Source organism: Exserohilum turcica, assembly GCF_000359705.1.
Source record: "Exserohilum turcica Et28A unplaced genomic scaffold SETTUscaffold_21, whole genome shotgun sequence".
NCBI classification, from domain to species: Eukaryota; Fungi; Ascomycota; class Dothideomycetes; order Pleosporales; family Pleosporaceae; genus Exserohilum; species Exserohilum turcicum.
The window spans coordinates 490916-505746 of record NW_007360037.1 but is presented as its reverse complement, the minus strand read 5'-3'; the positions used below and the strand labels follow the sequence as shown (position 1 = coordinate 505746).

The 14831-nt window shown below is 53.5% G+C and overlaps 6 protein-coding genes across 6 annotated transcripts; 3 read left to right on the top strand and 3 right to left on the bottom strand.

Moving 5' to 3' along the window:
- Nucleotides 1-110: 110 nt before the first annotated feature.
- On the top strand, nucleotides 111-1007 carry SETTUDRAFT_110252 (uncharacterized protein; the record flags this gene model as incomplete). The annotated part of the gene is made up of 1 exon (XM_008028043.1): nucleotides 111-1007. One exon carries the CDS (start codon nucleotides 111-113, stop codon nucleotides 1005-1007), a length of 897 nt encoding a protein of 298 aa, XP_008026234.1.
- A 486-nt stretch (nucleotides 1008-1493) lies between these two features.
- Nucleotides 1494-3089, bottom strand: SETTUDRAFT_110163 (uncharacterized protein; the record flags this gene model as incomplete). Its single annotated transcript, XM_008028042.1, has 1 exon — nucleotides 1494-3089. One exon carries the CDS (start codon nucleotides 3087-3089, stop codon nucleotides 1494-1496), a length of 1596 nt encoding a protein of 531 aa, XP_008026233.1.
- A 618-nt stretch (nucleotides 3090-3707) lies between these two features.
- SETTUDRAFT_131606 (uncharacterized protein) lies at nucleotides 3708-5397 on the top strand. Its single transcript, XM_008028041.1, has 2 exons — nucleotides 3708-3846; nucleotides 3909-5397. The coding sequence occupies exons 1-2, from the start codon at nucleotides 3726-3728 to the stop codon at nucleotides 5231-5233; spliced, it is 1446 nt and encodes a 481-aa protein (XP_008026232.1). The 5' UTR covers nucleotides 3708-3725; the 3' UTR covers nucleotides 5234-5397.
- A 145-nt stretch (nucleotides 5398-5542) lies between these two features.
- Nucleotides 5543-5983, bottom strand: SETTUDRAFT_39735 (uncharacterized protein; the record flags this gene model as incomplete). The annotated part of the gene is made up of 3 exons (XM_008027925.1): nucleotides 5543-5602; nucleotides 5683-5766; nucleotides 5822-5983. 3 exons carry the CDS (start codon nucleotides 5981-5983, stop codon nucleotides 5543-5545), a joined length of 306 nt encoding a protein of 101 aa, XP_008026116.1.
- A 2111-nt stretch (nucleotides 5984-8094) lies between these two features.
- On the bottom strand, nucleotides 8095-9427 carry SETTUDRAFT_151344 (uncharacterized protein; the record flags this gene model as incomplete). The annotated part of the gene is made up of 2 exons (XM_008028040.1): nucleotides 8095-8748; nucleotides 8799-9427. The coding sequence occupies 2 exons, from the start codon at nucleotides 9425-9427 to the stop codon at nucleotides 8370-8372; spliced, it is 1008 nt and encodes a 335-aa protein (XP_008026231.1). The 3' UTR covers nucleotides 8095-8369.
- Nucleotides 9428-11400: 1973 nt separating this feature from the next.
- SETTUDRAFT_161458 (uncharacterized protein) lies at nucleotides 11401-13332 on the top strand (the record flags this gene model as incomplete). The annotated part of the gene is made up of 1 exon (XM_008028039.1): nucleotides 11401-13332. The coding sequence occupies one exon, from the start codon at nucleotides 11401-11403 to the stop codon at nucleotides 13330-13332; it is 1932 nt and encodes a 643-aa protein (XP_008026230.1).
- Between the last annotated feature and the right edge of the window lie 1499 nt (nucleotides 13333-14831).

Genomic DNA, 14831 nt, shown 5'->3' with positions numbered 1-14831 from the left:
GGCGGCGCCTCAGCCCTACGCGAACCCCTGCGCCTTTCCCTCACGCTTCCTCGCGACCAACGCCTCTTCTTCCCCACGACACGCACGCGCCGCCCAATTCACCCCCCGCAATGCCGCCCCGTAAGAAGGCAAAGGCCAGCGCTGCCTCAACGCCGCTCGGCGACACGCAGCCAAAGACGCCCCAGGACTCGAGCGCCGTGCAGTCGCAGGATGAGCTCCTCAGCGATCCGTGGGTCGACGAGCAGGAGACACAGCTGCTCAAGAGCATGATGAAGTGGAAGCCCACAGGCACGTCCGCGCTACATGTTTCCCCATTGAAACACGCCAAACTAACCCTACCAGGCCTGCACAAGCACTTTCGGATGATTAGTATCCATACCGATATGCGCTCTCACGGCTTCGCGGGCGAACATGTCCCCCACACGCGCATTCCCGGCATATGGAAGAAGCTCTCGCAATGGTACGACCTCGACGCGCTGGATACCCGCGAGAACGAGTTTGCCTTTGCCGAAGAGCCTGACCCGCTCGACCCCGAAGACGCCGCCAACCTTCCCGAATTCGAACTGCCCGAGGACGACTATGGCGAGATGATGTGGCAGAAGCGCTTCCACCGCGAAGACTCGGCCGCTGCTTCGTCGCCGCCCATGATTCCCGCCGAAGAGTACAAGGACCTCTACGCGCCCGGCATTGGTCTGCTCAAGGACCTCCCCGATGGCGTGCGCTCGCAAAAGACCGAGAGCGTCGCAGAGGCTACCCCCACGCCCAGGAACACAAAGGGAACAAGGGCGGCCCGGGCTGCAAAGAACGGAAAGGCTGCTAGGCCTGGGCCCAATGCGACCAAGAATACCAAGCCTCAGAGTACCGTATCTGAGTCTGCTGAAGAAGAGGATGAAGATGATGACGAAGATGAATCTAGTGTCGAGTCGGAAGAAGACAGCGCCCCAACCACCCGGAGGACCAATCGCGCAAAGCCAAAGCCGGCGCCCAAGCGAACGAGAAAGCGGTGAATGATCGACTTGATCTTGGGCACGGCGTTGGAACTATTAATACCCGGATGCATACTGGCCATGACAGCTTCGCAGCAAACCGGGCCACGGCGTTTTTGTCGATGAATAGATATTATTTTGAAAATATCCGAGTCGGAGCAATCCAGCTATTTCCGACGAGGTTGGTCTCAAGGAGGCAGGGTACATGAAGCCGCCTTTGCAGGAAGTTGAACCAAGCAAAGGACAGTGCTATCAAGTGTCTATTTGAGAGCTACGAGATGGGAAGAAACTGCTGCCAAAGTCGCGGCAGACCGTCTCAGGGTGGAAATGCAGATTTGAGTCGATCCACACTTCTTGTGAGACGCTCTGAATGCTAGCGGCGCCGGCGGGTTACAAGACGTGCTCGGAAAGGCTAGCCAGAGGATTACTGCAATAACCAAGAATTCAGGGTACCCAACAATCCATCAATTCGCTTCCTTTCTCCCTGCTCCTTCATACTAGGCAATACTAGACAGCGGAAACGGATGGTTGCGACCCCGATGGCATGGTTGCAGCCAAACCCGCCGCCGCAGTTCCAGCCCTCCGACCAAAGACTGCACCAGACGTCAACCCGCTGCCACCGGGGTAGTTGCCGTAGAATAGTCCTCCAAGCATCTCACCGACGCAGAACAGACCACCAACCTCTCTGCCAGAATTGGAAATGACAGCAGCAGTCTCTGGATTCACAGCCAGTCCGCCGAATGTAAAGGTGACGCCACAGCACACTTTGACGGCCATAAAGGGCTCTTTGTCGAGCGGCAGGGCCCAGTTGGACTTTGCTAGAGCTAACTTGTTAGTGGAAGACTGTGTTGAAAGGCCGTCTTTGACCGCTGGATCCCACTTCTTATCTGGGGCCTCGGCCTGAAATGCATAAACAGCTTCGTTGTACTGTTGCACCGTCTCGACGAAGCGCTGGGCAGCGGCGAGCCCAGAATTCTCCGCAAGCTTCTGAGCCAATTCTTCCAACGTATTGCCCCGAGTCTTCTGAACACGTCCATCTCTATACTCTTCATCGCGTAGCCACGATATCGTGCGTTGGTCCCACACCTGGAACGCCACACCATCCGGCTGCTCGTGAATGGCGCGTCCAAACTTTGCATAGGTATAATTACGCATATCGACGCCTTCATCAACAAACCTTTCGCCATTGATGTTAATCATGAGACCGAGCGGATACCCGGACTTGGTAAACTCGTTGGATACCTCGCGATCGCCGCTATTAGCAGGTGCATTGGCGTCCCAGCAGGTAGAGTGGCAGCCCGACCAATTTCCAGCTTGCTTAGCATTTGCGTCGCGGATGGCGTATTCGAGCATCTCGCCAGTGTTGAAGGGTGTGCCGCGAACGCGTGCTATATCCCAATTGGGGCCCAGAAACTGGGAACGCATACGTGGATTTGCTTCAAAGCCTCCTGCTGCAAGGATAACGGCGCTGGCAGCAATGCGTGCGTCTACGCCGTCGCACTCAACCACCACTCCTGCCACAGCACCCGATGAAGACGTTACGAGGTGTTTGGCGGGTACAGAGTAGTAGACCTCGACTCCGTGTCGTCGAGCGGCAGCCTGATGATCTGCAATCAATCCTTTACCCCCGTCCTGAGTCATAAGCGCCATGCCGCCCCAAAACTTGAATCGGCCATTGACTTTGTAGGCTTGGCGGTTGAAAGAAAGTTGGTATCTGACTCCATTTTTCGCTAGCCACTTGACAGCATTGTTGGAGTCATCGATCAGGATGCGACTCAGCGCGGCATCCGAGCGACCGGAGCACACACGATGCATGTCTTTGGAGAAATCGGCCTTGGTATAGGGCTCCATGTCGATGAGGTTTGCTGTCTCGGCATCGACATTGCCGACAATGGGCAGTAGGTCTTCAAGACCGTTGTGGACAGTTCGAAACGCGCCCGCGGTGAAGTAGCTGTTCCCTCCAGCCCACTCCTCCGACGCCTTTTCGATCAGAACAACGCGGTGGGCGCCGGCTTCGGCGGCGGCAATGGCTGCTGAGAATCCTGCATTACCGCTGCCAATGACGAGAACGTCAATGTGTGGAGGAGAGAGGAGTGGATGCATGGTTAGAGTTGCTTTACGCTAATTGTTGTGTCTAGTCGGAATTGAAGTTTAGCTCGACGACCTGTTGCTGGGGGACGCCTTGCCGTTTATCCTTCTTTCCCAATCACGGAAAACTCTAGTCTGGAGTCGGAACAAGTGGTGGTGTGAACACGGATAAGAGAAGGGGTGCATATGTAAGCCAGCGACCCACTTATGCCCAGTCATGGCCTGTCGACGGTATTGGTTACGCTTCGCTCGCCAAGGCTAACAGAACCTGATGGCCTTCATGTTCTCGTACGACATGCAACTGCTACCGGAAATGATCCAACTGCCTATTCAACCTCGTTGTGCATTCAGCAATGGATTTATGTAAGCAAATTCTCGGCCAAGGCTCGAAAGGAAGGGCTGGACAGTGAAATGACTAGTGGTCGAATTAAAAATCCGCCACTAGCCGCCAGCATTGCCGATTGGTCAATTCCTGCCTTCCTTGACATGCAGGGCGTGCTGCACGCCTAGTATGCATTACAACCGAACACGACGGCAGAGGTAACAGTCATAGCCCAGCAGACCCAGCTCTTCTCGCTGTATATATAGCTGTCAAGATACGGCACTTGTTTTGCCATCATAAGCACTATCCGCCACACTGCGCCCGAAATCATGACGTCAAACTCAAAGTACGGAGTCCCGGATATTAAGACGAAAGATGGCATTGAGTTTGGAAAGGAACTCCAAGAAAAAGAGTTTCTTTTCGACAAAGGATACATCGGCTTGAATCACGGTATGTCGAGCTATGTTGCCGTGTCAAAATTCCCTTATCGACATGTGTATTGACAAACCCAGGCTCCTTTGGCACTTACCCGCGTCCTGTCCGTGATAGACTGCGAGCCTTTCAGGATGCTTCAGAAGCGCAGCCCGACAAGTTCATTCTCTACGACTACCCCCGGTACCTTGATGAAGCCCGGGAAGCCATGGCCAAGCTACTCAACACGCCGTCTTCCACGCTGGTCTTCGTCCCCAACGCCACCACGGGTGTAAACATTGTCCTGCGCAACCTCGTCTTCACCCCAGAAGACCACATCCTCATCTTCAGTAACATCTACGGTGCCTGCGAGCGAACCGTCTCGTACATTACCGAGACCACGCCCGCGCAGTCCGTAAAGGTCGAGTACGCCCTCCCTTTCGAAGACGACTGGCTCGTCGAGCAGTTCGAAAGTAAGGTCCGAGACGTCGAGGCCAAAGGCGGAAAAGTCAAAATCGCAATCTTCGACACCGTAGTCAGCATGCCGGGCATCCGCCTGCCGTTTGAGCGTCTGACGGCCAAAAGCAAGGAACTGGGCATCCTGAGCTGCATCGATGGCGCCCACGGCGTTGGCCACGTCGAAATCGACCTGGGTACTCTGGACCCGGACTTCTTCGTCAGCAACTGCCACAAGTGGCTCCATGTCCCCCGCGGCACGGCAATCTTCCACGTCGCACACCGTGCCCAGCATCTCATCCGCAGCACGCTCCCCACCTCGCATGGCTTCACGCCCAAAAACGGGAAGTTCGTCTCGCCCTTTTCCAAGCCCGTGTATCACAATCGCAGCCAGCAGACAGGCGCTGAGCAGAATACGTCGGAGCAGCAGACTGCTGGTACCGCTGCATCCAGCGAGAAGCCAGAATTTGTCGCAAACTTCGAGTTCGTAGGTACCATAGACTCCAGCCCGTACTTGTGCGTCCCCACAGCACTGAAATGGCGCGAGTCTCTTGGCGGCGAAGCCGTCATCCGCTCGTACTGCACCACACTCGCACAAGCAGCCGGCCAGCACGTCGCATCAGTCCTGGGCACTCATGTGCTGGAAAACCGTACTCGCACCCTCGGCCAATGCTGTCTCTCCAACGTGCTGCTCCCAATTTCCCTGGAAAAAGTCCATGCGACAGCCAGGCTCGCTGGCATTGATCCCGACGACGCGGGGCTCAAAGTCAGGGATTGGATGAAGAAGTTGAGCAGTGAACAGTACAATACATTCATCATGGTGTATTGGTATGCTGGGAAGTGGTGGACGCGCCTCAGCGGCCAGGTTTACCTTGACATGCGCGATTTCGAGTGGGCGGCACACACGCTCAAGGAAATGTGTGCAAGGGTGGAGAGTGGCGAGTGGGCGGGTGTGAAGGGGAGGCTTTGAGCTGTATTTGTTTATGGCTCGTGAAGAAAAGGAGCTTGTTTGACGTAGACAAACATTTGGGAATTAACGGAAGCTTTTTTGTGGATGTTTGTGCGGGTACATTGGGACTATATACGTTGGATGGTGGGCACGTATCGTGTTTCTAAGCCTTCTCTACTACAGTGAAAAGCTACAAGTTTCCCTCATCCAATCTTCTACTACTACTCTCCCTTTTTCGAATCAATATCCCCCCGCCCAACGCAAACCAGTCTTGACTATCCAACCCGTACCGCACACCTAGTTCTTGTTCTTACACGCAATTCTCCAGCTCTAAACGTCATACCTCGATGTCTCGCCACAAACTGCAAATGCATCGCCACACTTGCTGCACTGTAAAGACCTCCCAAAAGACCGCGTTAGCAGGGAAATACGTAGTAAAAAGTGGAATAAGAGACTTTGGAACAACGTACCTCAACACCGCGTCTACGCTGTACATGGCACACATGCTCTGCACACGTCTCTTTGCATCCCGCTTGGCCCTTTGTATGTCCGTTCTGTAACACGCGACTCGTTAGCCTTGGTTCAAAGACGGCAGGAGAAACACCTTACCTCGACGCAGAAATCGTAGCGCTCAATGCATATCTCGCAGAGCATGTCGCGCGGAGAAAGGTTCAACTTGAGCGCGGGAGAAGAGGGGTTGAGAGAGGCGAGGACGGATGCGAGAAGTATGGCGCTGATGAGTAGATTCAGAGCGTGTGTGAGAAGGTTCATGGCTAGCACGGCACGTTCCAGTGTTGATTTTCCTGGGGGGTTTTTCTTTCTTTTCTGTATCTGATATGGGCGTGGGAGTAGTGGCAATGGCAATGGATATCTCGGGCTGATGTGAAGGAGAGCTTGGAATAAGAAGAATGTGTGGGTGGGTGGGTGTTTGCCTTACAAGCGACGAAGTGGATAGTCAAGGTCGTACAGCGTTGTGCAAACGACCGGGAGAAAGATTCAGCCAAGACATTTAGTACGATTTCGGCGGCTACTGGGTAGGTGAATAGTAGATGAGTGGGGGATGTCTTTGTGGCAATCACTCTTTGGGAACTGATCAGTTGTTCGGATGACGCTCTTACTTAGTGGACGAGGAATAGATGTGTCCATCCATCCGAAGAGCACTAGTCCCATTTCATTCCCGCTATTATCCCGATCAAACTTCAACTGGATATTTATCGGGGTTGCGAGAATAGCTGTCACAGGTACCGATTCATGGCTCTTACTTCAGCCTTCATTCGTACGGTGCATGCTGTGACACAAAACATGACCCGAAATAGGAGCATGAAAGTCATGGTCAAAATAGTATAATATAGTAGTAATCATAGTAGTGACCATCCTACGCTAAGTACACACCCCCGTCAATGCGCTATGCCCCATCAGGCAAGGCCATAACAGCGGGAACCGGCTGGGGTAAGCAATATCAAGTTCATCTACTCGTACAGGGATACCAATGACTGTCACCATGCACGCACTCACTTGTCATGTCGTTGCCAAGAATTCACAAGAAAATAATAAGTATGCAGCTGCGATTGTGCAATGATTGAAAGCAAGATCACATGGAAGGAACTTGATCACCATAAGCCCACGCACACTTGAGCAGAAACACTGCTTTCAGACGGGTTTCTGATCAATACAGTGACCAAGAAAAAGTCGTGCATCCATAGCAACTTACTCACAAACCTCTGTGGAGGCTCAGGAAATTCGCTGAGCAGCTGGTACTGGCAGCGTTCATGAGGTGCCTTACCTGAGACACAACACCAAGCATCCATTTACGACATGCATTCCCAAACAACCACTCACCCCAATTCCACCACCAACTTCCCCCGCCATCCAGGCCCTACACCCCCATATCAACAACACCTACGCGTCCTCTAGCCCTTCCCATAAATAGCTTCAAAAAAACAAGCAGAGACGACGGGGCGACTCCAAAACCCCCAAACCCAACTTCTTTATCCGAAACGACCAAATCTGTACCAAATAGCAACCTTTCATTTCCCCCAGAAAAAAAGAAGATTGACCAGGTTCCTAGCCAAGGAAGGGGTTGCAAAGTAATTTAAGCTTTGGTTCCTGCGCCAAAAGCTTGTTTTTTATACAATAGCGCTGGGTACTAAATAAGAGTTGCTTGGGCTGGGTGCTTCACTAGGGAAATAAGTGCACTTGGCGGGGGAACCCAAATCCTTAGCTAACATCGAGCAATAATACTAAGCTGAATTTTTTAATTACAACATCTAGCACCGTTCATCAGCATGAGCTGGTGAGACACGGGCAAGTCCGGCGACCCGGAGCAATGCAAAGAACGCAAGACGTGAGAGTGAGAAAAAGGGGAGCATGCGTGAGGGAAATGCAGAACAAGGGAGAAAAAAAAGTGGCCTGATTGTAAGCCCCAGGGTTGCAAATCCATCCCACTTACAAATACCCCAGCCGCAACTGAGGCGCTTGAGTGGTAACACTTGACTTTTTGTTACCCCGTGTGTGGCGCAGGCATCCCTCCCCCCCCCCTCAGACAAGACCGGAGGGTGAGACAAGGACAAGGCAAGGCACATAACAAGGCACCAAGTAAAATGAGCAAGGACGGTTCTATCGGAGATACTGAATTTTACATTGTTTTAGGAAGCTATCTGTATCGTAATTTTTCTCTATCTCTCTTGTGTCTCGCGTTCTCTCTCCCTCTCTCTCTCTAGCAGAGTGTGCTTTGGCGCTGCCAGCAGAAACTCGCATTTGTACCCTGGGTGCTTTCGAAAGGAGGAGGAGGAGGTGGTGGTGGTGGTGGGGTTTTTGGTAGGAGTAGTAGGAGTATGGGGCGTGCGCAACAAATTAAGAAATATAAAGAAAAAGCCCAGCTTCCCCCCCGCTTTCTCGCTCTCTGCGCAACAACCAAATACCGCCTCTTTTTTACCAGAATTATATACAATAGGGTCATAGAAAAAGAGAAATGAGAAGAGAAGAAATTGATACGACTGGGTATACAAGCGAATGTAAGTCTTCGTGGTAGCGTGGAAACCTGGCGATTCTAGCACGGGGAGATAAAGCGAGGATAGATGTAAAAAAAAAACAAGACAGAAAGCAATTTAGGTGGGGAGGAGGATGGCGGACGGATCAAGGACTATGGCGTGGTAGATTAGATTGTACGGACACCACGAGCCATCTCGGCTCTTACGCGCCTCCTGTATTGGTCGCGGTATTGGATTCGGCCATAAGTACCGAAGCCGACGGCGACGCAGAAGAAGAAGGCCCATATCGAAGTGATGATGAGACCGGTGGGGAAGACGCCAAAGGTTTGTCCCGGAACCACAAATGGCTGGGCAGAGATGACGGCAGCGGAGGCGGAGGCGGCGGCTTGGGGATCGGCATTGGTAGGGGCGGTGCCAGCCCTGGAGAAGATGCCGTTGACGAAAGAGGCTTCCTGAGATGACAGCGTCGTCTCGACCTCCTTGCCATCTCGAGGGTTCTTGGCAGCGAGGTCGATTTGCGGGACCAGAAGAGGCTGGAGAGATGCCCTGAGTGTAGTGTTAGCAGCTGTGATTTGGCGCAAATTCATATTACTTACTCAGTCATGGCGGAGCCTATAAGGTTGGAGTTGATCCTGCCCACATACATGAGAACCTTGAGTTCTGTCATCATGGTCTTCTGCTGCCTCTCGACAATCTGGCTCTCGGCGACTATGGAGCCAACAGCTCGCTTTGAAAAGTTTCCTTGCATGGCCTGCACAGTTGCACCAAGGTAGGATAGTGTCATGCTGACATCGGCGGCAGTGACGCCAACCCATGGGGCAATGGGAGCTGAGATATTATACATTCGAAGCTCGGCCTGGAAGACACCAGTTGTCTTGTCAAGAAAAGGAAGATTATAGCACACGGCGATCCCACTGGGATTTGAGGCCTGGCCGTTGAGATTGCCCAGCGCGGCTTTGCACGCCTTGCTTGTCTGCTCCTCCCATTTTGCTTGATCTGCGTTTGTCGCGTCACCACTCGCCGGTGTCAGTGATGCTAGCGGTGCCGTATCGGCAGAGTTTGCGTCTTGTCGTTGCGTCAGAGTGGCCATGAGTTCGGCGTCGCGTCGCAGGACCTCCTCGACGTCCTGGCCCGGCTGGAGAAGGGCGTTGACGTGACGTCCTTTCAAAGCAGTTGCATGGCCAGCAGCAAGTAGGGTGCCAACCAGGGCGGCTTTGAACAGCATGATGGATGGCTAGGGTATTAGTCGAGGGGAAAATATTAAAGTCGGTAGTGTGTAGATGGCCGGGCTGCCCAGCAGCGATGTTGCAGAAAGGAGTGGCGTAGAGAAGAGAAGAAAAAAAGAACGACAATACAAAAGTTTCTCACGACGCAACGGAAACGGGCATTGGCAGTATCATTAGCAATGTAAAAATTAGGGGTGCGGGAACGGTGGGCATGAAGAAACACAGCGCTGGGAATGACGGCCGCGTGTGGCTCGGGCGGCAGTGAGCTTGTAATGGCGTGACTAGGGCGGGCGCCAGACTTGCAAAGCAGCACCAAGCCGGACTGAAGCTCGTATAACGGAGTTGAGACGGGGTCTGCGTGAAGCTGTGACGGGTGGCACAAGACGATGCCATGCGATGATGCGGACGCGGGCCCAAATTGGGGCGTGGGAGCCGCATTGGGCGAGGGCCAACCAAGCCGCGGGCAGGCGATGGGGCCTGTGGAGAGTGGAGTTGGCGTTGGCATGAGAAGACAGGACTCCTTGAGACAATTGGTGTTGAGGTCTGCTTCTGGGCAGCGAGGCTCAAACTAGCGGCGCTTCAGCCTGTCGCTACCCGCTCACGTGACGCCGCGGCGCCGGCCAATGGGCGTCGTTTGCGCCGCGCCTTCCCGACTGCGCGGTTTCACCCTCTGGTCGCCACAGCGTATTGCATGCCCGACTCTCACCTCTTTTGCAACCTCTGCACGGCATTGTGCGCGCCCTGAACCATCTCGCATGAACTGCGTCCCAGCACCACCCTCGGCACCAGCTGACGGCAGCACACAGTTGACAAAGGGAGCAGCCGCTGTCACCTGGGGCTGTCAGGGCGACGACGACGACGACGACGATGATGATGATGATGCTGCCGATGCCCTGGCCTCAGGCGCATTGCCCCTCAGGACCGCGTACGACGAATTCGCTCCACTGCCACGGCCATGCGCACGACGCCCCCCATTATTACTAAGCGACTGTCGTCAGCCACGCGGGCTTTTGTTGTTCCCGCGCCGCGCCGCCCACAAGAGACGGTGAGCCGCGTGACACGAAACGCCGTGCAAAATTCCATGCCAGGTCCCCTCGGCAGACGAACCATGGCAGCCAGCAACGTGTCGGCGCCATCCCCACAGCGAATACCAGCTGTGAGTCCATGTCCGAGGAACCGTCGTGCTAGCCCGGTCGTCCATCCATCGACTATCTCTCGGGTGCGCGCTTTGTGCCGTGCACAACCAGGGCGCATACCCATCCACCCATCCATACTACATGCTACATACACAGATACACGACATTGCTCAGGCACACACCGCTCACAGCCTCTGCTGCCGTCGGAACGGATCGCGCGCGCTCCACGCCAGCCAGTATCAGCACGCCGGATGATCTGGCACCATACGGGAAGCCATGGCTGCGAACGTATGCATATTGTGTGTCTCTGCCCGCAAAGGCGACTCTGAGGCGGCCACGTTCGCCTGCATACAACTAACCCGCATGGGTTGCGCTCGTGCCCAGCGTGCATTCGCCCAACACGTACACCCACCGAAGGAAGCCATATAGTGTCGCCCTCCACTAATGCGTTAGGAAATGCGGGCAGCAAGTCTGCCAGCACATCAAAGCCTCTAGACCCGTGCTGAGGCCAGCCTTACTCTGCCCTATCCGTGTCAGACAAGGTCGATGCTGCCCGAAAGGTGCCGCTGTACTTCTTGTGCCGACTGGGGCTCCTGGTCCCAAGTTCTCTTCAACCCAGTTTCTCGCCCTCTTCACCACCCGAGTGCCCGCTGCGTGCTGTTTGCTTTTTGACGTCCCCCTTTTTTTTGTTGCAGCGTTGCACGCCCTGGACTCGACTCGACACTCGTTACTGCCATCCCATCACTGGCGGTTATATCACGACCCGCCGACTGCACCTCACCCAGTCAGCTACGCGTCCCTTGTCCCGACCCCAGCGTACCCCAAACACAGGAATAATGCAACACGCTTCAAACTCTCCATGGCGCACGCCTGCCATGGAGTACCCTAAACCCCAGCATGGTCTGCAGCACACAATTTCCATGGTCAATCTTCACGAGGACCAGTGGTACAACACCCGCGGAGCTTCGTCTCCAGCTACCTCGTCCGTCTCATCTGCCACCAGTCGGAGTACCACGCCCACAAAGATGAACAACAACCCGTGGTCCAATGTCATGACCAGTCCCTCTTCGCTGTACTCGAACAAATCCACAGATTCCTCGTCGCCCCAAAGCAGCCCAGACAATACCCCACAATACAGCCGTTCAACGACGCCCCTCGCCCCACAGCCAATTCGAGTCATCAATGCCGTGGCAGGGTTTGCGCCTTTGTCGCCGCCTCCCTCGGCATCCGGGGAGACATTTAGAAACGGTGACTATCCTGGCTCGCCGAATCCATACCGCCAGCCGGCTCCTCCGCTAGTGCCGTTGGTGAATGGCTTCATCAACACGTCGATTCTGTCTTCCCAGGGCCAATCCCTGTCTGGTTGGTTCTATGAACTTGTTCGAAAGCAAGGGTGGGATGCCGGACTCGTGAAGAAGATCTGGCAGTGGACTCTGTCAAACCCAAGGCTTGCGATACTTTTGTTCGTATGCGACGACGTAGCCTCGTGGCGCCAGGCGTCCTTTTTCGACCTCAGAGATGAGAGCTTGCCGTTTCCTGAAGACCGTCTACAGGGCATCGTAGCAAATGCCCGCAAGGTTGTTGAGGAGCAGTGGCGTGCTACATCCAAGGAACTACCACTAAACGGTGGCCATGTCGACTTCACGGCGAGGGAAACGCTACCACTACAGCATATCAGCCTAATCCGATCATCACGCAACTCTGAAAAGAGCGTGGATAGAATTCGGATGCTCGGCAACATTGATGACCGTGTCCTGGTACGAAAGCGCTTCGTCATCGCTCGCCCTGCCCAAAAAGTTGCACTACTGGAGCAGATTATCAGATACAGACAGTACGAGCACAAGAACATTGCCAAAATTCTCTGTTCATATGCTCAGCCAAACCACGTCGGGGTTCTGACGGAAAAGGCACAGTACAGCCTGGACGACTTCCTCGCGCTTCCTGGAACCGACCCAAACCGGTCGAAACTGCTCGTGGACTGGATGCAGGATCTGTCTTCTGCACTCGAGTATCTCCACTCGCAGTCGATATGCCACCGGAACATTCGGCCGCGCAAGATCTTGATGGACGGAGCACGCGTCTTTTTTGCGCCTTTCGACATTGGCCAAAGTGTCGACACATTTAGTCCCACCATGGTAGACACGCTGCGTATAGACCAGCTGAACACCATCATGCAGGACCAATCATATGTCTACGCCGCCCCGGAGGCTATTCACTCGCACTCACGTGGCAAGAGAATGGCAGATGTATTCTCACTAGGATGTGTTTTCCTCACGATGATGACTGTGGCGCATGGCCAATCACTAACAGCGTTCGCGCAACACCGAGCTGCTTCAACGCAAGACACCTCTTTCCACGCACATCTTGACCGAGTAGCAAGCTGGCGGAATAGGTTGCACGCGGCTACCACCTCGAGCCTCAGGACTGGCCTGATTGGATCAGGCAGAAAGCAGAGGCAGCTGAGAGCAGAGGCGGAATGGCTCAGCATCATTGAGAAGATGCTCTTGCCGCGACCAAAGGAGAGGATCAAGATGAGCTTTGTTCTCGCCAGCCTAAACAGTGGCAAGGTAGCTGGGGGAAGACGACGAAGTCTAGATGGGGGAGGTTTCAGCGGCCAGGCAGCTGCTTCCTTGGGTGTCAACGGCACAACAACAGCAACCCTGGTCGACATTTCGGAACACACTGCCCCACGCAAACCGGAGTTGAGCGTGTTTGACGGCTACTTTCAGACACAGACGCGGAGGATAGAGCCAGCGGGTGGCTGGTAACTGTGGACAAAGGCTTTGTGTGCATTTCACCCGACAAAACGTCAGACACTCCAAGGTGATACTTGGCGAAACATGTAAGACAACAACAACGGCAGTTACAATTGTCGGCCAACAAACATGCCGAAGTCTGATGAAACACGGACACATTTCATCTGGCAACACGTCACACAGTATTGACGTGGAGACTTGACACCACGCAACGAATGAAGATTTTGCGACATTTTTTTTTTCTGGACGAACCCGACGCAGCTTGCATTTCTTCTTCCTCTCTTCTTTTTTCTTCTTCTCTACGTTATTCGCTACGCAAAGGCCGGACATTTGATACCCCCTCCCCACCCTTTCTTGCGATTCTCTTCCTCATCTTTCTCTTCAATCCTTCCTATCGTTTCATCTTTGCTTCGGCAGCATTGGTATCTTAGTGAAGTATCAGAGCGATATAGACTACTACTACACACCTTATATATAACAACCACAACAACAACGACGACAATGACGACGACGAGCAATACGAAGAATGATTTCAACCCTTTTCCATCTCAGCAGGGGTGTCGCCTTTACTGTTCTTACTGGTTACTGTCTATCTGCTAATTAAATAACCTCTACTAATCAAAAAGCCACATCTGAATCACGTTTTTTTCCTCAATTCTTTCCCGCGCGTGTTGAGGCGTCAAGGGCTACTTACTTACATGTAACGGCGTTTGTTAATAACTATCGTAACGAACTCAACTTGCTCACTTACTCACCCAGTCTCCCAGTAAAAAACCACTCTCTCATCACACCACCCCCAATCTACCAACCAACCAACCACCCACCCACCCAATCAGAATAATCAACAAATACCGTGGAAAATCTTCATTGGCACATCGTCACATTGATCAAAGAAAGTTTTTTTCTGTTTTCCCACTCATTTATCCTGATTTTTAGAGTTTCTGACACGCATGACATGGTCTATCGCGATCGTCAGGCAATCAGTCAGTCAGTCAGTCAGTCATGCGCACAAGGATCACGATCATGATCACGATCACGATCATGGCACACACACACACAAATTCATGGCTGAAAGCGGCTGGCAACGGGACGGCGGCGGCGGTGCACACACAGCTGACCTGCACATATCTTGGCATTTTGGCTGGCTGACAGGGCTTGGGTTGGGGGGCTTACGCCAGCGCATACTGAGTTTACTGCAACTTTACAATGTTTTTGTGTAACGTATGTGGCAAGCGAGCGCCGCAGGCAAGCGAGCGCCGCACCCCACCAAACCTGCGCACCTCTATAAGCCTGTAGTTCCACCACAATATAGTTGTTTTACTACATATTAACATAATAGATTAAGCAGTACCTAGAGTATCTTTCTTGCACGTACGCGAGTTATGGCCAGTCTCTCTGCACCTACTACAGCGCGCCAAAGCCTGGCGGCTAACACCTGATCGCTCTCCTCTCTGACGCTCTTCATGAGCAATCTGCTGATCAGCCTCGCGCTGAGCGAGTAGATCCTCTCC